This window comes from Malaclemys terrapin, chromosome 10, assembly GCF_027887155.1.
Source record: "Malaclemys terrapin pileata isolate rMalTer1 chromosome 10, rMalTer1.hap1, whole genome shotgun sequence".
Lineage (NCBI taxonomy): Eukaryota > Metazoa > Chordata > Testudines > Emydidae > Malaclemys > Malaclemys terrapin.
The window spans coordinates 39,611,125-39,630,692 of record NC_071514.1 but is presented as its reverse complement, the minus strand read 5'-3'; the positions used below and the strand labels follow the sequence as shown (position 1 = coordinate 39,630,692).

Genomic DNA, 19,568 nt, shown 5'->3' with positions numbered 1-19,568 from the left:
TGGCTTGTCTGAAGTGCACCTCCGATGTGATGTGCCTTTACTGCCACCCTGTGGTGGCTGTGTGCTACTGCACCACCTGCTGGGAATAATCCAATCACATTTTTGTGAATGTGATTGATGAAGTGGGCTTTAGCCCACGAAAGCTTCTGCTCAAATAAATGTGTTAGTCTCTCAGGTGCCACAAGTACTCCTGTTCTTCAAATTCCAAACTGGTTCCCCACAGCTGGTGGGGGCAGGTCTCAGCTGAAGAGGGAATCCCATGCTGTAGGGTACTGAGTCTCTCCTTAATACAAAGCAACAGAGAGTCCTGTGGCACCTTTAAGACTAACAGATAGGTTGATAGATTTCCATTCCATACGGCTAAATGCAGTGCCTTGCATGGTGTCCAGTATCAGAGGGGTAGCCGTGTTAGTCTGGATCTGTAAAAAGCAACAGAGAGTCCTGTGGCACCTTTAAGACTTAACAGATTTTACAGATCCAGACTAACACGGCTACCCCTCTGATACTCTCCTCAATACGGCTGCCTGTACAACCCCTCCTGCTGACGAGGCCAAAAGCTTGTATTCACTTAACACAAAGGCCCACGTTTCCAGAAATGGCTGGTAATGCAGGGTGCTCAGCAGCTGTGGCATCTTTCTCTTTGCACTTGCAACCGCTTGCATGTCCCTTGCATGTTTTGGTGGGGTGGAATATGGCAGCCACTATAATGACACCAGCACCAAGTTAAGAGCAGAAAACGAGTAGGAAGAGCATATCCCTGGAAAGCGAGGAGAGAACTTTCAGTGGGCAGAATGGAATTATTCCTCCTGGATTTTAGCCAGTTCCTGTCCTTCCCTGCTTTCGCCTACTTCCCAGGGATTATGTGAGGATCAATCAGTGATTGCAAAGGGCTTTGCAGATGAGAAGTGGGATGTAACTGCTACATGTTGTTATGAGGACCCCCCTCCCCCCGTTTTAATGCACACAAATGATCATCTTGGAACGTATCAGTCAAGAGACAGCACCTCTGACATCACCCAGGGACATTGGCTCAGCATGGACTCCAGGGGAAGAGCACCCCCAGCTGAATTATCGGCAGTACTTCCTCCAGCAGCCTAGCTTATTCTTGGAGGCCTCCCACCCAACAACCACTCAGGCTAGCTCTGAAATCTACCGGCTCACAATTCCAATGACAGACAAGTGGAGAGGTTCAGCTTTATTAGACTCAAACACTGATGAACTAAAAGAGACCGAGGCGTTCTAGGGTGGCAGGAATGGAAGTACAAGCAGGAGAGGGAGCTGGCAGATGCCTCGTGGGAGCAGCTGTGGCTTTGCAGTATCTCCTGGTTCAGGGGGCTGTTGCTCTTTTCCTGTGGCTGTACAGAAATCCAGTGATCTTGCCTGTGGTGGCTATAGCCCAGGGGAGTGCAGTAGGAAGAACCTCTCTGAGTTCTGAGTCAGAGTTCCCATCCCAGCGTAGTGCATCATCTACTCTGCCATCAACTGCATCCCGACAAGGCAGGGGAGAGTCCCCTACACTGCCCAGGGCAAGAGAGACGCTCAGTTCTGTCCAAGTGTTTCAGGGCTGAGGTGGGGATCGGAGAGAGGAACTTCACAATCGTCCTAACCTAGCAGCATCTCTGAAACATGCCACTCTGCCCTCGCTCACAGGGAGTTAGGGCGCCCCGCCTGCAAATATCAGCTCCAGGGCAGCCTGAATGTCCCCTCCGGTGGCCTGGAGGGCTCGGAGGCTCAGGTCGTCGTCATGTATGCCCATGTCCCGCAGCTGCTGCAGCTGTGGCTGCCACTGGCTCTGTAAAGAGAGGAGAGACAGCTAAGGGGAATCACTCAGTACCTGAGAAACGACAGTTATTCCCTACCCTCCTCCACAGCCTCCAAAGCCGCAGCTTTTCCCTCCTGCATTTCTACACCTCTGTCATCTTGGGATCTAAGCACCTCCTGCTGGGAGCAACCCCACGGTCCTGCCCCAAACCCTCCACCTCCAGTGCTTCTGCATCATTCCCTACAGCACCTCCTGCTGGGAGCTCCGGCCAGCCACTGAGCCACCTTTGGATACTGAGTGGCCTGCAACGCGAGACTTCAAGAGAAAGACTTTCCTGTCCTGCAATAGCTCCTGGAATCAGAGTGGAGAGGTGGGTCACAGAACCCTGAAATGACAAGACTGAGTTACTGACCTGCATGGCGGGCTGCCCAGATGCCTGCAGGGCATGCTGCAGGGCCTGGCTGAAGAGGTCGTTGGTGATGGGAGTTCCTGATTGGACACTGGAGGACATCGGAGAGGTGCCCGATGAGTGACCCTGGAAGACAGGAGACCATGCTAATGGGATCCACACACAGCTGTAATGTTAACTGGCCCACACAGCAATCTTCAGGGAAATGCCTCCTCCATAAGGGTCTCCTCAACTCCAAACATTCTCCCGCCCGGAGTCTGTACAGAGGAGACTCCTGCCATAATGGGCTAGCCCAGTGTCAGGTCCCAGGGCCGTTAGCTGGGACTGGCTCTCAGCAGTCAGTATCTCGCTGCAGTTTGTGATCTGAGAGAGGGATTCCCTGATGCTGTGCTGTTACCCTACCTGGGTGCCAGGGGTAGGAGTGTGTGAGCTGCTCTCAGGCGTGCTGGCCAGGGCCAACGCAGTTGCCAGTTCACTCTGTGTGATTGGCCGGGGTCCGGCAGCCCCAGTGTAGCCGAGTGATGCTGGGCGGGACCCAGAAGTGCTGCTGGAAGGCGTGGACCTTGTGCTCTGCCGGGACGAGAGAAAACCCATGAGTTAGCCTCTATGTCACAAAGATACTCAAGGTGCGCTCAGGATTCCAAGGAAGTCACCATCAGAGCCACCTTTAGAACTAACATTGCACAGCTCGGCCTGCCAACTCCCCTGCCTTTCAACGTTAACCTTCAGAGTCACCAGCTAAGAACCCCCAGTATTAATCACAGCTGTTATAGAGACACTGGAAGCCCTGAAAAGATGCAGCAATGGACCATCATACTGCAGCGGTGTCAGTAACTTCAAACAAACAATGTGACAGAGACCCAGAGTTCAGAGGTGGCTGGGGCCACCGCCAGTCTGGGCCATCTATTGATCATAGCTCAGTGCTGGCAAACTGAAGGGAGACAAAGAGAAAACACTGGGTTGGGGGTCAGGGGAGTTGGCTTTGATCCGACACTTGCAGTTACTGGATGTATTATACGGAGGGAATGATTGACTAGCCATTATCAGTGGTTCTGTAAACGGACCATGGGTTGGGACATCACCTCAGCTTAATGATCCCTGTCAAGCAGGATGTCCCTCCCCACCCATTGCTGAATAATCAAACAATCATCCCCACCAAGACCTTGTTCCTCTGCAAAGAAACCTGCAGTGCTGCCCTGAAGAAGTACATGCATCACCCACTCTTCACATCCAGGCAAGGTGCTGCACACCTCCTATGGTATTTGGTGCTGGCATTCAGGGAAGCACCATTCCCTGAGCTGGACCTATTTATTTCTTACTACATGAGCCTAACTAAGTACTGTTGTGGGGAGACAGCAGGGGAGGGGCCGGGGGCGAGCCTCCCCGGCTGGGAGCTCAAGGGCCAGGCCGTACTTTGCCCACCTCTGCCCTAAATAATACAGATGGGGAAACTGAGGCATTGGGAGAAGAAGCAACTTGCTCAAGGTCACACAGGAGGCTGTGGCAGAGCCAAGGGCTGAACCTGGGTCTCTCAAACCCTAATCCAGTGCTTTGACTGCAAGACCACCCTGCCCAGGGTGCAGCTCCAGATTCTCTGATTTTACTGTGCCTCTAAATGCAACCATCCCCCAAACCCAGACCCCTCGCCTGCCCCACTAACATTACCTGATGAAAATCATCTTCGTCGTCAGAGAGACCTTCAAACAAAAAGCCACCTGCCCCAGAGAAGAGAACACATTCAAGTGGAGAAAAGCTCTCAAACCACAGACAACACAAAATCTCAGCTCCCACTTACCCTCCCAGCAGAGACTGTTAGATCTCCCATGCCTTCAGAGAAGTCAAACCAGCTGATAGACAACACTCAGCCTCCCAGGGAAAGACACTTCATGGACTGCGTTTTATAAGGGATGCCCACTCACCATTAAAATGCAGTCACCTCTGGGGTGGAATGCAGTGACATTAATGTGCACTACATGGGGAAGTGAAAAATACTTTCTAGTGAAAGTACAGAGGAAATTTAGGGAGGCAGCATAGTTACCCAAATTAGAATACAGCCAGGACAATGGAACTAACACCTCTTCTCACGCAAACCAACTATGGGATCTTTAATATTCACAAGTGTTTTATGTCTTATTGGAAAAGGCACAGCCTTCAGCAGCACAGGGCCAGGACCACTATGTGGGACACTGGTTTAGTTCTGATTCAGAGGAAAGAGTGCCACCTATGAATCACCAGCATCCTAGGTTTTCCTTGGAGGATTCCCACCCAAGTGGTGAAGAGGGTCAGATCCTAAGTGGGATGGAGAAGACCTTCAGCAGCTGAAGGGTTCATAGTCGCAGGCCTAACACACCCAGCAACTTTTTTATTGCACTCTAATTGGAGGATTCAGTGAGTTCTACTTAACGCTGCATATGTCAGAGGAGAAGGAAAATCCCTCTCTCTCTGCCCTAAAGATTACGTCCCAGAACAGATGCACATTACTAACTCAATAAACCAGGCCTCCTGCTCCACCTGCCCCTGGAAGGCTCAGGGTCAGTTACTGCCTGGATTAGTCTGTAGATCCTGCAGTTCATCTACCCCATGTGCACATAGCTGGATGCTTCACACAGGCAAACTGACCAGGCATGTCCCTGTAGGAGCTGGAAGGCATGCTGCGTGAGGTCTCCGGAGTTGGGAGGGGCGTGCTGCCCGCCACGGAGTGCAGAACTAGGATGATGGCGTTCACCAGAGCAGGGTGAGCTGGGATTAGCCTGGGCAGAGACAAAACAAGAAACCTGGCGGTGGCACCAGAGGAAGGGAAGGGAGGCCACCACAGCGCCCAGAGCAGCAATTTCAGGCTTCCCAGTGGGCTATCCTTCACCATCATCTCCGATCCCGGCTCTGGCAGCCAGATGATGTAACCCCTCCAGCCTACCTGGTCTAGTAATAATCCTGCCACCAGCCCAGGAGTCATGTTCCAAATTTTTTTTTTATTATTTGTTTTGTTTAAGTGGATTTGGTGCTAGTGAAAGATGGCAGGTTTGACATCCCCAAAGGCTGGAGTCCTCTCTTCATCCACTGAACATGTACTGCATGGGCCACAGTAGTGCCAGCTCCTCTGGCTGATGTATCTCATGATACAGAAGCATGATCTCTAGGTGAAGGAAGCTCCCTCCCCTTGACCCACTGATTCCTACACACTCTGCTGAGTTGGCCAACAAGAGGGACCAGTTAGATCCCATTTTGGCAATGAGTTTCTGATTAGGATTGCCAACCCTCCCAGACTGGGCAGGAGTCTACTGGAATCAGCATCAATCTCCTAGTGACTATTGAAAGCAATCCGGGAGATTTTAATAGGCCGCTAAAAGTCCAATTGGCGGTGCAGCAGGGCTAAGGCAGTCTTCCTACTTGCCCTGGCTTCGTGTGGCTCCCGGAAGCGGGCGGCATGTCTGGCTCCGAGGTGCAGTGGCGGGCAGTGGGTCTCTGCATGCTGCCCCCACCCCAAGCTCCAACTCCGCAGCTCCCGCGGGCTGGGAATCACAGCCAATGGGAGCTGCGGGAGTGGTGCATGCAGGCAGGGGCAGCGCAGGAGCCACCTGGCTGCCCCTGAGCCTAGGAGCAGAAGAGACATGCCAGTCGCTTCCGGGAGGCACCCAAGGTAAGCGCCATCCAGCCAGAACCAGCATCCCTCACCTACCCCAGCCCTCTCCCAACCCCCTACCAAGCCCATAGCTCCCTCCTGCTCTCCAAACCCCTCGGCCCCAGCCCAGAGCCCACTCCTGCACCCCAAACTCCTCATTCCCAGCCCCACCTCAGAGCCTGTACGCCCCCCCGCCGGAGCCCTCAGAGCCTGTACCCCCCAGCCGGAACCCTCAGAGCCTGTACCCCTCCCACACCCCAACCCGCTGCCCCAGCCTAGAGAAAGTGAGTGAGGGCGGGGGAAAGCGAGTGATGGAGAGAGGGGGGATGGAGTGAGCAGGGGCAGGGCCTTGGAGAAAGGGAAAGGAAGGGGCATGGTCTCGAGGAAGGGGCGGGGGAAGGGTGTTTGGTTTTGTGCGATTAGAAAGTTGGCAACCCTATTTCGGATGCAGGCTGCCCACTGGGACCAAAAACGAGATTCCCCACCTCAGCTCGCACAGGGCTCTGAGCAACAATCAGATGGTAGCAATTTTCAGCCACAACCAACCAAGCCTGGATTTGCACTCAGAAAGCAGAGGTAAAAGATCCTGCACTGAAGTACAAATCTCTTGAACCATCCCACCCCCTAAAGTGCAGCATGGGCAGCTCAGTGACAAACACCCCAGCTCAGTCTTTTCTCAGACTACTATTACTAAGAGAGAGGGGTTGGAAGCAGGAAGAAGGGACGGGAAAGCCTTCGACCCTGCCTATGCCAATGGAATGGCATGTCCACACCAGAAGTTGAGAACTGGAGTAACCCTCTCCTCCCACTTAAAGAAAAATAGATTGTGCAATTGTACAAACAGGCATTGCGTAGCTACGTGATGGCTTGGACACAGGATGGCCATTCAAAACTTACGTGTCCAGCATGTTTGGGTCAGCGAAGACTGAGAAAAGATCTTTGTCCTGCAAGACACCTGTAAGAGACCAGGAAATGTATTGAATCAGGGACAGGAAACAAAAGGAGCATCTGTCAAATGTGACCCAAAACACAAGCAAAAGTCACTCAGTTTCTGGAGCAGCTTTACTCCTGGGGCAGTGGAGCAATGTGTACTCCAGATGGTATCTCTCCACTATTATTCTCTTGTAAGGCTTCCACCTCTTCCCTACAAGGCTCTGCATCGTGACCATCAGCTCCCAAGCACAAGGACCATGTTTTGAGTCAACAATGGTTGCTGCTGAGCATCATACAATACTTCCGCTCTTCAGAGCTATCTGCTCTTGTTGGCTCAGAGCCATAAGAAGCAATAACCCAAAATCCTACTGGAATCTGCACATGGCCATGCAGAGATGCTGCTAGCTCACTAGGCCAGGCAAGCCTGGATCAGATTTAATTAATCCTTTGTGGCACTTGGAAGGGGCAGGTGCAAAGTAGATGCATTCATTATACACTTCCCTCCCTCCGGCTTCCTTAGGGGCCAGTCCAACAACTGATAGCACAATAGTAAAATCTGACTCCTGGACAGATTCAGACCTCTCTGTCTCAAAGGTGGAGAGTCTCTGCAGACACTGCCTTTTCCTGCTCTTCCTGGAGCCTGACGCTCCCTCCCCCAATGCGAGGAATTAATAGGTTCCATGGACCATGTCTATTTACTATGTCCTTTACACTGTCTGGCCACATCTGAACTCACCCAGAGCAACAGGGTCGCTGCTGAGACCAGGGGTAGCTACAATGATCTGATCCAGTGATTCCTTGTTCCCCAGCATCTTGAAGACCTACCAAAGAAATCAAAACAGATCACCAATGCCACATAATGAGGCCAGTCTAAAACTGGGGTAGCCCAATTCAACTGCTGTTGGGGCTCTCCATCCCTCTCCTTTGTTCAGTCACACATGGGGGATGACGCACACTTAGGGGTGAAGAATAAACCACACTCACTGCGTCTCTGTATGCAGGACTGCTATGCAGGGCGGTGTGCAGAACCCGGAACTCTCGCACTGCAGCCACTTTATCCACAGGCTCTGGCAGAGACATTCAGAAAGGGATGGCAAGAAGAATCAAGAGCTTTTATTGGTCAGTTTCATTCTGCCTGCCCTTTATGTCATCCGTTTCCTCATAGCCAAGAAAGCCAAACCCAGTCTGATGGAACAGTGTATGTGCGGGGGAAGAATCTAAAGAGCTTTGCTCTAGCACTCCCCACTCTGCAATCCCAGTGCCACTGCTTTAATTTACCTGCTCTGATGCTGACCACAGAACACTTCAAAGGCAGAATAAAGATGGATCAAAATGAGTGGGGAATCTGATTTTGGTCCTCAACAGAACCAGTGTAATTGACTGGAACTCAGCTAGGAGGTTCTTTCTCCATGTATCATGGGGCTCTTTCCACAGTTCCCATGTCAGCGTGAAACAGACAGAGAGCTCCCCTTCCTTTGAGATTGGAGGTTTCAGAGAAAACACCAGATCAATCCCAAGGAATTCACCACCTTCCAGTATACCTCTGTCCCTGAAAATGACAGGCAAGCAGGCGTACGTGTCCCCATCTCAACCACAAGAGATAAGCACCACACATACACATGTTTAAGAGTTCCAGAGGGTCATCCCAGGCATCCTCTCTCTCACCTGGTTTCTGATCCGGCTCGGGCCACGACTTCCGCAGGACATGAACAGTTGAGCCTGACTGGATGCCATAAAAATCAAGTGTTTGGTCATCCTTCAGCTTGCGGCCACAGTAGATCAGATCTGAAAGAGAGAAAGCACAGCTCTGTAACAGAGGGTGTTCCTGTAGGAAGCCCTATTGCATGGCCTTTATGGGATAAGTACATTTCCAGACATGCTATCAGCCTGCCACATGATGTACCAATTGAAGTGGCAACTCCTAAATATTCAGCCGCATAAACACTTGCACATTTAAATTCAAGGGGACCTTGAAGCTTAGGATACAAGCCTAGTTGTGCATCCTCTCACAGAACTACACGGTTTAAAAGAATTACCCCAACCCCACAGAGTTCTACTGCTGTCAGACACAAAGTATATGTCATAGCAGAGATAGGTGTCTACTAGCCTGCCTTGTTAGAAGGATTTGTTAAAAGCAAATCTGGAAAATAGGGATGGCTAATGTCTCCATAATAACTAACATTATACACAGCAACACTGGAAGCAAAGAAACTATACCGAACTGAAACTGCTGTATGTAATTACGCAGTTGAAATTTGGCATGATCCCAGGCCTGACTAGGCCCAACCTTGCAGTAAAAGCAGCAACTCACCAATGAGTTCTGGGTCTGGGACTGACTCCTGCAGCTTTCCAGTGATAAGCTGCTTCAAGTAGGAGATGCTGCACCCACCCAAAGGACACTCTCCCAACTCAGTCTCTGGTAGCCGCAGGATGGATTTGGGGGCCAACGGCTGATCTGCCAGCTTCACCGCAATATGCCACTCTGACAAAGACATTGTAACTGTGTCACTGAGAGGAACTGAGCCTCAGAAACCCAGTTCTGAACTCCAGGAGAGGCTGTGAATGGAACAAAACAAACCAACATGAGACGGAATGGATCTACACTAGGCTATACCCTGTCCCCAGCTCTGGGTGGGGATATCTACATTAAGTCCCTGCCCTAGTCCCCAACACTGAAGGGGCGGGGGGGACTATGTCCTGGTCCCAAACCCTGATAGAGCAGGGAGGGGCTCCCCTACCAGGCCTTACCACAGAGCCCAGCTCGGCGAGTGGACAGGTTCTAGGCAGTACCGGGTTTACATTGGCACCAGTGGTGCCATGGGGCCGGGCCCACAAGCAGAAGGGGCCCTGGCCAGCCCGATCCCCCCGGCTGGCTGAGCTGGCCAGGAAAGCTGATCCCACCCCGCCTCTTCCCCAAAACCCCTACCCCTGCTCCGCCTCTTTCCCATGGTCCCCGCCCCCCACCTGTTCCCACCCCTGCTCTGCCCCAGCCCTGCTCCCACTCCACCCCTTCCCCCACAAGCCCTCTCCCCTGAGCTACACGTCCCGGGGGACTTGTGTAGGGGTTGGGCCCACCCTACAATCACCGGGCGGCAGGAAGTGGAGTGATCCGACCCCAACCTGCTCCACTCCGCCGGTGAGTGCTGGGGGTCCAGCCTGGGGAGGAGATGGAGCAGTGGGGAATGGGCATGGGATGGGGAAGAGAAGGAGGGGCTGGGGGAAACAGGCAGTGGGGGAAGGAAGGGGGTGGGATGGGAAGGAGAAGGAGGGGATGGGGAAGCGGGGGCAGAGGAAAGAGGCAGTGGGGATGGGGGAAGAGAAGGGGATGGGGAAGTGGGGGCAGGGAGGAAGAAAGGGGGTGGGATGGGGAGGAGAAGGAGGGGAAGGGGCATGGGATGCGGAAGAGAAGGGGGCAGGAGAAGCAGGGGTGGGGGTAAGTGTGGACTGGGAGAAAGAGGCAGTGGGGATGCAGGGGGTGGGGTAGGGAGGAGATGGAGTGGTGGGGAAGGGGCATGGGATGGGGAGAAGAGAAGGGGATGGGGGAAGCGGGGACAGGAGGAAAGGGGCAGTGGGGAGATGGAGCGGTGGGGAAGGGTTATGGGATGGGAGAGAGCAGGAGGAGATGGGGCAGTGGGGAAGGCGCATGGGATGGGGGAGAGAAGGGGATGGGGGGAAGCGGGAGATGGGGGAAACAGGCTGTGGGGATGAAGGGGGTGGGGTGGGATGGGATGGGAAGGGGCATGGGATGGGGAAGAGAAGGGGATGGGGGAAGCGAGGGCAGGGGGGAAAGAAGGGGGTGGGATGGGGAAGAGATGGAACAGTGGGGGAGGGGCATGGGATGGGGAAGAGAAGGGGATGAGGGAAGCAGGGACAGGTGGGGAAGCTGGAGCCCAGCATGCGGCATCCCCTTGGCAGAAACTGGGGCTCCCCTGTTAAGCCAGCCCATCAAACCCTCACCCTGACAAGCCCCACCTCCCCTGCATCTGTACCACCCTGTTGAGCCCCCAAGACACCCTCCCCACTGAGCCCCAACCACCTGCACCTGGACCCCCACCCAAATGAACCCCACCTCCCCTGCACCTAGACCCCCCCCCCCCCGCTGAGACCCAAACACCTTCACCTGGATCCCCTGAAGAGTCCCATTTCCCCTGCACCTGGAACCTCCCAATGAGCTTCGGTGCATCCAGATCTCCCACTGAGCCACCAGGCACCCAGATTGCCCCACAGACAACTCTCTTACCCCCACCTGAATCCTCCCACACTATGTCCCTCTGCACTTGGATCCTGCTGCCGGGCTGAGCCTGCTCACCCACACCTGGTGTGCCTGGCACAGGGGGGCAGGGCCCCAGGGTATTTCTGGGGCAGGCCGGGCCCTTGCACTGTATCAGGGTCGGGTGCAGCCTCGCTGCCAAGTCCTTGTCCCGGGGTGGGGTTGGGGGAGGCTGCAGGGTAATCTCCCACCTCCATGCAACCAGTGGCCAGTGCTCCCCACTGCCATGTTGCAGCCTCCACATTTATTTATTGACAAATAAAAACTTGCAGAATTTTAAAATATTGTTCACAGAATTTTTAATTTTTTTGGTGCAGAATCCCCTCAGGACTATGGGGTGCTGTGCAGCTGTGATGGTGGGAATGTGAGGAGGGTGGTGGGATGTGCGGAGGTCCATGGGCTGGGGGCGCTGGGCGAGCAGTGTGGTGTTCAGGGTGTTGTGTAGTTGTGGTGGAAGGCCCATGGGGGAGGTCTCTGGGAGGGGTGGGGGCTGGGCATAGAGGTCTGTGGTGGTGGTCTCTGGGTGAGGGGGCGCTGGGCATAAGGGTGAGGCACTGGGTAGAGGGGTGCTGTGGTGCAGGCCTGCCCTCAAGGGGAACGGGCATGCTGGTAGCACAGGGCTGGGCAGTCCAGTTTGCGTCTGGCAGCTGCAGGTTTGTAAACAGTACCCTCCTGCTGGGCGCTGTGCCTCATTGCCCCCAGCCCGCCCTTCACTCTGGAGACTGACCATCCTGCCCCCCTGCACCTTGCCCCATGGGGGCCCACAAATAGGTTTGGCACCGGGCCCACAAAAAGTTAATCCGGCCCTGGTTGTAGGCCCCCAGCCCGGGTTAGGGGTGAGGTCTATGTTAAGCCTTGCCCTGATGTCCAGATCCGAGTGCCGGGGTCGCTATCGGACCCCAAACCCAGCCCACAATCCTAGCGGGAGACGGAGCCACACCAGGCCGAACCCTAGTGCCCAGCCCCCTGGAGAGGGGGCCCTAGGGTAGGCCACAGCCCCGGTGGGGCTGGATCGATACTGATCCAACCCTGCCCCGAGGCGGGAGTCGAGGCAAGACCAGCCCCCGCAGGGGCCACGGCGAACAGCTCCACAACCCCATCTGATGTTGTTTACACTCACCTGAGCACCATCACCGGAAACAGGAAGTGCCGGCGGCTTCACATGCCGCATGCTGGGAATTGTGGTTTACGAGGCGAGACCAGACCGGGCTTAGCTCCCCGAGCGCCTACAGCTCCCAGCATGCTGTTCGGCCTCCCTGCCGCAAGGCCTGCTGGGAACAAGACTGGTTCGGCCAGCGACGTTCTGATAGGTAGATGGGAAGGTGGTAAGGGGCGGATTATCATCGCGGCAACCAATGGGCGTGCGGGGCCGGAGGCGGGTTTCCATTTCCGGTGGGGATAAAGCGGCGCGCGTGGTGGGTGCGGAAGGAGACAGAGGCTGCAGCAGTTTCCGGACGTGACTGAGCTGCTTTAGGTACCGGATGGTGGGGGAGGGGAGGGTCTCTGTGCCCCGAGGACAGGGCGGGGCTGGCGGGAAGCGGTGTGATGGCCGCTCTGGGCTGGGGTCTCGCTCGCTCTGGTCTCTAGTCGGAGCCGCTGAGTCCGCGGGCGGGGCCGGGCGGGGCGGGCCTAGCCTATGGTGGGGGGAGCTTCCTAGGCTGAGCCCTGCCGCACCCACATCCCGATCCAGACAACAACCGCGTTCCCCTGCCGTAGGGCGCATGGGGAAGGTAGCCAATAGCATTTCCTTGAAAACTTCCATGCACCTAACGGGCTCTGTGCTCCTCCCCCCAGATTAACTCAAAATGGCCGATGAAGAAATTGCCGCCCTCGTTGTTGACAATGGCTCCGGGATGTGCAAAGCTGGCTTTGCTGGGGATGATGCTCCTCGAGCCGTGTTCCCCTCCATCGTGGGACGCCCCAGGCACCAGGGTGTCATGGTTGGTATGGGGCAGAAAGACAGCTATGTGGGTGATGAGGCCCAGAGCAAGAGAGGTATCCTCACCCTGAAGTATCCCATTGAGCATGGCATTGTCACCAACTGGGATGATATGGAGAAGATCTGGCATCATACCTTCTACAATGAGCTGCGGGTTGCCCCCGAGGAGCACCCTGTCCTGCTCACTGAAGCCCCCCTGAATCCCAAGGCCAACCGAGAGAAGATGACGCAGATCATGTTTGAGACCTTCAACACTCCAGCTATGTATGTGGCCATCCAGGCTGTGCTGTCCCTGTATGCCTCTGGGCGTACCACTGGTATTGTCATGGACTCTGGGGATGGGGTCACCCACACAGTGCCAATCTACGAGGGCTACGCCCTGCCCCATGCCATCCTGCGTCTGGACTTGGCTGGCCGTGACCTGACTGACTACCTCATGAAGATCCTGACCGAGAGAGGCTACAGCTTCACCACCACGGCCGAAAGGGAAATTGTGCGCGACATCAAGGAGAAGCTCTGCTACGTCGCTTTGGACTTCGAGCAGGAGATGGCCACAGCTGCTTCATCTTCCTCCCTGGAGAAGAGCTATGAGCTGCCTGATGGCCAAGTGATCACTATCGGGAATGAAAGGTTCCGGTGCCCAGAGGCCATCTTACAGCCCTCCTTCCTGGGGATGGAGTCCTGTGGCATTCACGAGACCACTTTCAACTCCATCATGAAGTGTGATGTAGATATCCGAAAGGACCTCTATGCTAACACGGTGCTGTCTGGAGGAAGCACCATGTATCCTGGCATCGCTGACCGAATGCAGAAGGAGATCACGGCCCTGGCACCCAGCACGATGAAAATCAAGATCATTGCCCCACCGGAGCGTAAATATTCTGTCTGGATTGGTGGCTCCATCCTGGCTTCTCTCTCCACCTTCCAGCAAATGTGGATCAGCAAGCAGGAATACGATGAGTCTGGCCCATCCATTGTCCATCGTAAATGCTTCTAAAGAGGGTCCCAGCAGATGTGCTCAGCCTCTGCTGATGGGGTTACACACAGTATAATTGTCAGGGCAAATGTATTTACCAAATTGAGTAGTTACTTGTAAACTTTGCCCTTGAAAAGCTTTTCATGTTGGACCAATATTTGATTTACTCACCTCCCCTTATGTTTAACTTGACTATTCCTTTGATGTACTGTGCAGTAACTATACCCTGTGCATCATAAGCTCTGTTACAGGTTGCACGTGACCAAGGTTACAGTTAACTGTATTATTCGCGCGCGAGAGAGCGCTACCTGTTAGGCTTTAGTTTTCCTGTGGCTGACTAGTGACTCTTAACTCCCCCCCCCCCCCCCCCCCTTAGCTATAAATTCCCTGGGGCTGGAGACTAGAGTAAGGGTGGTTGACTTTACAATGTAACTTTGATGTAATGGCATCTCAGAAGTAGATTTGTAACTAACCCTAAAGGTGATAATTGTATTGTCACTGACAGTTCCTTGTGTAAGACAAACTAATAAAATTCTGTGGCTTAAAATTTAAAATGTGTTGTACAATTGCTTCAGGGTAACTGGATTGATCAGCATGGAAAAGCTGATTATTCTTTCAAGTGTATTAATAGAAATGCCTGTTCCTTAGTAGTTTACATAATTAAATTGCAAGACTATGCTGCAGCCTACCAGATTAATCTCATCACCCCTAGCATGGTGATGAGTGCCCAGAAAATGCCATGGGGACTTCTAAAACCTGCCGAACATGTCTTGCTTCTATTTTGGTGTACAGAGATTAGCTTGGTGTTCACTAGGTAAGAAATTTTGATCTGCATTTACAGCTGGGTCATGAAGAGCCCTCTACTCTATTAGAAAAGCATGGTTAGCTGTTGCTGGGTACCACTAACTTTGTTCAGTGAGGGGAAAATGGTGTGTAAAACATCTGTTAAAGATGGGCAAGAGAAATGGACCAGGGGGTGGGGAGGGATACACTGTATGAAGGCCTGAATGTTAAGTGGGTTTTCTGCTGTAGAAGAGGACAGAATTTCTGCCCCTGAGAATTGACTGGAGAAATAGTGGAAATTCACCTAATGTGTGAAGTTGGGGTGGGTTTTTAGGCTGCTTAAACTGCTTTTAATACTGTAAGAATTTTTTTTTTAGTTTTTTGGAAATTTACTTTTTGGTTTGAAGGTCCATCATCCTGCTGCTTCAACTAAGATACAAGAACCCACAATAACATCCACTCAGGTATCCAACATGTCCTGCCTGGAAGACAGGACATATCATTCCTGATGTTTAAAAATATCTTCTGGACTGCCTTTGGACCATGAGTACTCAAAGCATAGGCTCAACTCTAGTAAAAACTGTCATACACTTCTAAGATCAGTCAGACCAAACCAAACACTATAACTATCTTAAACAGAACTGCCCCGTCCTGCCTTCAATACTGTCTCCAAAAGAATAAACACACTCCACCCTAGTCTTGTAGGAGGAACAGTTTTTTGTATTCAGCTGGACAGCCTTTTTGCAGAAGTGGCCCTTAATTCAGATTTTTGGCAGGCTTCTGTTTCTGTTCACTTTGAAAACACAAGTGTGAAGCTAAACTGACTTCAGGATGAACTCAAGATGAAGTGGTGGTATCCTTTAAATAGGATACCTTCTTGATCTGGTCCTAATGGTTGGTGGTAAAACTTGCCTACCTCTTCCTTTCCAAACAAAATCACTCCAAAGGGTAAAACTACCACGTGTTTTGATCTCATAAAAGTCATTGTATATCCTTGATTTTTGCTTTTTCTGTATGTGCCCTGGTTTGAATCACATTCCTTGAGGCTGCCAGCAGCTATTTACCTCATCCACATATTTCATTGCCTACATGCATTCCCATCCAGAATGTCTAGCTAGCATAAGCAAAGGCCAAGTAGCCTGGGAAGAGTCACACACAGTACTGAACACCTGAAAGTGCTGGCCTGGTGGTTCCTGGTTTATCAGACTTTATACTAAAGTCCAAGATGTACAATACTTAGAAATATTTCCATGTCCTGATCCCTTTCAGATACCAATATGGCAAAGTTACTTTGCTGTGGCAACAATGGGCATGCCTGTGATCTAGGGCAGATTATATATTTACCCACCATTGTGGTGTACAGTATAAAAGACATGGGTGAGTAGTGTGCTGATCTCTAGCCAGTCAAAATCCAGGTTGCAGCCCATCTACCCTCTGCACACAGCTGGTATCCTGTATAATGAGGAACCCTGGGGGCTTATGACAAAATAGGTTGGGAATAATATGAACTGAGACGTGTGGGGCTTTGACATTGTGAGGGTGCAGGACAATGGGGCCCAGCCCCTACAGAGGCAATAAAGGCACAAAATATAGGAGGTGCAGGCTGTGAGGCAACACTGTTAATGCTATCTGAATTCAGACATCTGGCAGTGTGCTTACTTTCTCTCACCTGTTCTTACGCCCATAGCTACTGCCGTGGGGTGGCTTGTGCTCCTGTTACTTCCCCTCCTAATATGACTACCCCCAGACCTCCCTCCTGATTCCCCACAACCTGGTCTTTAGCCAGTCCTGCCCCATTGCTAAACTCCTGCTCCACACTAACATGCCTTGCATTCTGCTACCAGGTGTGAGGACTGCAACCTCTCTAGCTTTTTCTATCCTCATGAAAGAGGAAATACTCCTTTCAGTCTCTCAAGGTGAACAGCTCTCTTTTTGGGGGGGAGGAGAGGAGGGGTTTGCTCCTTTTGCTGATGGATCCTACTGTGTTCCCAGGTATAGCACAGGAATAGTTTCTAGGCACTTGCTATGGGGAGAACACTCTTAAATGCCATATACTTGACAGGTAACCAAGAGGCTGCTTACAGTTGTTCCAAGAAAATGATTGGGAGCATTAAACTATAAATCAAGTGGTGAGGTGGGGACTTGGAACCTGAGCCTAATGCAGTCCATGTGGGTTTCTCTATTGACTACAGCAGGCTTTGGATCAGGCCCTGAATGCAGCATCTTTTGAGGAATTACAGAGACTTGCTTTGCTGCAAGTTTATAAAAGATGGTAGCCAGTAAGTCATCTTCCTACCCTTCTGCTAATAAAATGTTCAAATGGAGACCGCATGAGGCCAACTTGCTTGCCAAGCTGTACAAAGTCATAGCTTACCTGCCAACCCAGACCCTGATCCCAGAATTGAATCCACTAGCTTGGAGCCTTGCACCCTACATCCACGAGTCAGGGGGCCTTTGTGGGGGTGTTTTGGGATCCCTTGCAGGATCAGGTCCAAATGTCAGACTACAAACACAAGAGCTCGCGGTGCTGCAGTCCAGAAGGATACCTTTAGGAACCATCTATACAGTCGCTTGGGGAGCTTGATCAGCCTTGAAGCATAGACGGGCCCACGCTGTGTTTCAACCATCTTTTCAAATCATGTTGCTATCTAGGGAAGGTGGGTTGATCTCACCTACATTATAAGATTGAACCATGTTTTACCTCTGGTGGCTGATGGCCATGTGGTAACTGAGCCCCCAAGGAGGTGAGAATGATAGTATAGATAAGCCCTTATTAACACTGCATAAGGCATAAATCTGCTCCTAGCCTCCCATCACTAGTGGGAAACCAAGGATCTGGCTACAGTGTGAAACTGACCATGTTAATAACATCCCTTGGGCCAGCTGGCAGCAAAGACCCAGGTCCACAAAGGTATTTAGGATCCTAACTCCCACTGAAATCAATGGAAGTTAGAAGTGTAAATACCACTGAGGATGTGGACCAAACTTATAAGCAGGGTAGTTTTTGTTTTAAAAACAGCCGTGCGTGTCATGAAGAGGTACAGACCCACTGAGAGTGAGAAATGGGGAAGGCAGAGCCCTTTGTCTTCCTTATAATGCTGGTGCTAGATGAGGGTATTTGGGGGAGGAAACTCCTGGGGGCCTGAATTTAAGAGGCACTCACCTCTCATGGAGCAGGGATTGTGGATGGCTATCTGCAGAGGGTAGGTGCTGGGGGGGAGGGGTGTTCCTGTCATGGGCTGGAGCTGATGCAAGCTCCAGCTGTAGTGTGAGGATGGTACCTGCCATGGAGCAAGGGAGGGGCTAGTGAAGGTACCTGCCATGGGACAGGTGTAAGCGGGGGAATGGTCCCGCTATTGTGGGGAACTTTCCTGGCTTCTGCACTACCCCAGTGAAGTGGGCTGGCGAAAGAATCCGAGTCCTCACTCCCACTTCCTTTACCCAGAGGCCTCCCTGCCCTTGAGGGCTCCCCTTCCACTCTCCTGTCTGGCAGAGTCCTCATAAACCCCGACAAGGCTGGGCCCAGGATTCCTGGGGGTCTTGACCCCCAACCCTGCTGTGGTCACCCAGGACAGGGGCTAGGGTGTCCCCACTCCAGGGTACTCTCTTTGCACTGGGCACCTCCCTGACCCACTGATCATTTCATACAATTTAAAGCAAATACAAGTTGTTTAATTAACAATTAATTTAAAAAAAGAATAAGGAAAAATGGGAAAAGTTAAAGGAGAAAACATCATCCCGCTCTGTGGCAGGGAACATCACAAACAGTGTCTCTGGAAGGTCAGGGCAGGTCACAGTCTGTTCCTTGTAGGTCCCAGGCTCCTTCTCAGGCCCTGGCTGTGCTGCAGAGACGCTGCGGGTTGGACACTAGCTCCAGCGGTGGCCACACGCTCTCAGGCTCTAGGTGGCAGGACCCTTCTTCCCAGCGTTGTCCCCGCCCTGACAGGGTTATGATCCCCCTCCAAGTCTGGCCTGCAGGGCCTCTTGGCTGAGGCGTCTCCCTGTGCTGGGCCCACTGCCCAGGGTCCCCCTCACTCTCCCCAGCTGCTCTCCGGACTGCTCCAGCCCCAGCCCCAGCTCCACTCTGCCTCAGCACAGCTGCTGCTCTGCCTCCAGCTCCCTGGGCTGCTTCTCCGGCCCCTCTGGCTCTGGTTGCTACAGCTCTGCCCCCAGGACAGGTCTGCTCTGCAGGCTGCTTCTGTGACTCTGCTCCCAGCTCTGACCTGCCTCCTGGCTGCTTGTCTGGCCCCTCTGGCTCTGGTTGCTGCAGCTCTGCTCCCAGGGCAGGTCTGCTCTCTCTGGGCTGTGCTCTGGCTTTGGGGCTGCAGCTCTGCTTCCAGCAACTTAGCTCGGGCCCCTGCTCTCTCCTTAGCTCGGCCCCACCCTGTCTGACTTAGGCCATTCCAGCTCACACGGAGGACGGGACCCCCCGGCCTCCTGACTCCCTGATTAGCTTGCCTGCCCTGTCAATCAGGCTGATCTGGAGCATTGGCCTCTCACCATTGTTCCTGGGGACTGTCAGTCTTAGGCTCCTGATTTGCCACCGACCCTTCCACTTTTTGTGCTGGGAGCTAGCCAACCACAACACCCCCACTGAGTGTTAGTAAGGAGGCAACAGTTCCCTTACACAGGGATGCAGTGGAGGACAGGATCAGGCAGAGGAGGAGGAGGCCAGGTTAGAATGGCTGCAGAGCTCTGCTTCCAGCACTGTGAATGAGAACGGAACGGAATCTTTCCCAACCTCATTTGTTTCTTCATGTTTTGCTGACATCCAGCACAGGCCAGGAAACAGGGCTGCTTTGTCTCTGTGCCAATGGCTTTGCTTCATTCGGCTTCTAGCCCAATGGTGCACACAGCCCCTGCCAGCCTGGGAGACT

At 52.9% G+C, this 19,568-nt stretch overlaps 2 protein-coding genes across 2 annotated transcripts; one reads left to right on the top strand and one right to left on the bottom strand.

The window, feature by feature from the left end:
- Positions 1-1,180: 1,180 nt before the first annotated feature.
- UBL7 (ubiquitin like 7) lies at positions 1,181-12,190 on the bottom strand. The gene is made up of 11 exons (XM_054041100.1): positions 12,114-12,190; positions 9,035-9,279; positions 8,389-8,508; positions 7,708-7,790; positions 7,460-7,544; positions 6,688-6,745; positions 4,791-4,921; positions 3,837-3,886; positions 2,574-2,741; positions 2,175-2,297; positions 1,181-1,792 (listed from the first exon to the last, which is right to left on the bottom strand). The coding sequence occupies exons 2-11, from the start codon at positions 9,216-9,218 to the stop codon at positions 1,655-1,657; spliced, it is 1,140 nt and encodes a 379-aa protein (XP_053897075.1). The 5' UTR covers positions 9,219-9,279; positions 12,114-12,190; the 3' UTR covers positions 1,181-1,654.
- A 170-nt stretch (positions 12,191-12,360) lies between these two features.
- Positions 12,361-14,462, top strand: LOC128843953 (actin, cytoplasmic type 5-like). Its single transcript, XM_054041101.1, has 2 exons — positions 12,361-12,467; positions 12,788-14,462. Exon 2 carries the CDS (start codon positions 12,799-12,801, stop codon positions 13,927-13,929), a length of 1,131 nt encoding a protein of 376 aa, XP_053897076.1. The 5' UTR covers positions 12,361-12,467; positions 12,788-12,798; the 3' UTR covers positions 13,930-14,462.
- Positions 14,463-19,568: the final 5,106 nt, after the last annotated feature.

What these genes read in the sequence shown, in the direction of transcription:
- UBL7 (XM_054041100.1), bottom strand. Translation starts at nt 9,218, where the DNA reads ATGTCTTTGTCAGAGTGGCATATTGCGGTGAAGCTGGCAGATCAGCCG. An exon ending in ACGAAGATGATTTTCATCAG is followed by an intron (nt 2,742 to 3,836) that starts GTAATGTTAGTG and finishes TCGTCCCGGCAG; the next exon opens with AGCACAAGGTCCACGCCTTC. An exon ending in CTCCTACCCCTGGCACCCAG is followed by an intron (nt 2,298 to 2,573) that starts GTAGGGTAACAG and finishes CCTGTCTTCCAG; the next exon opens with GGTCACTCATCGGGCACCTC.
- LOC128843953 (XM_054041101.1), top strand. Translation starts at nt 12,799, where the DNA reads ATGGCCGATGAAGAAATTGCCGCCCTCGTTGTTGACAATGGCTCCGGG.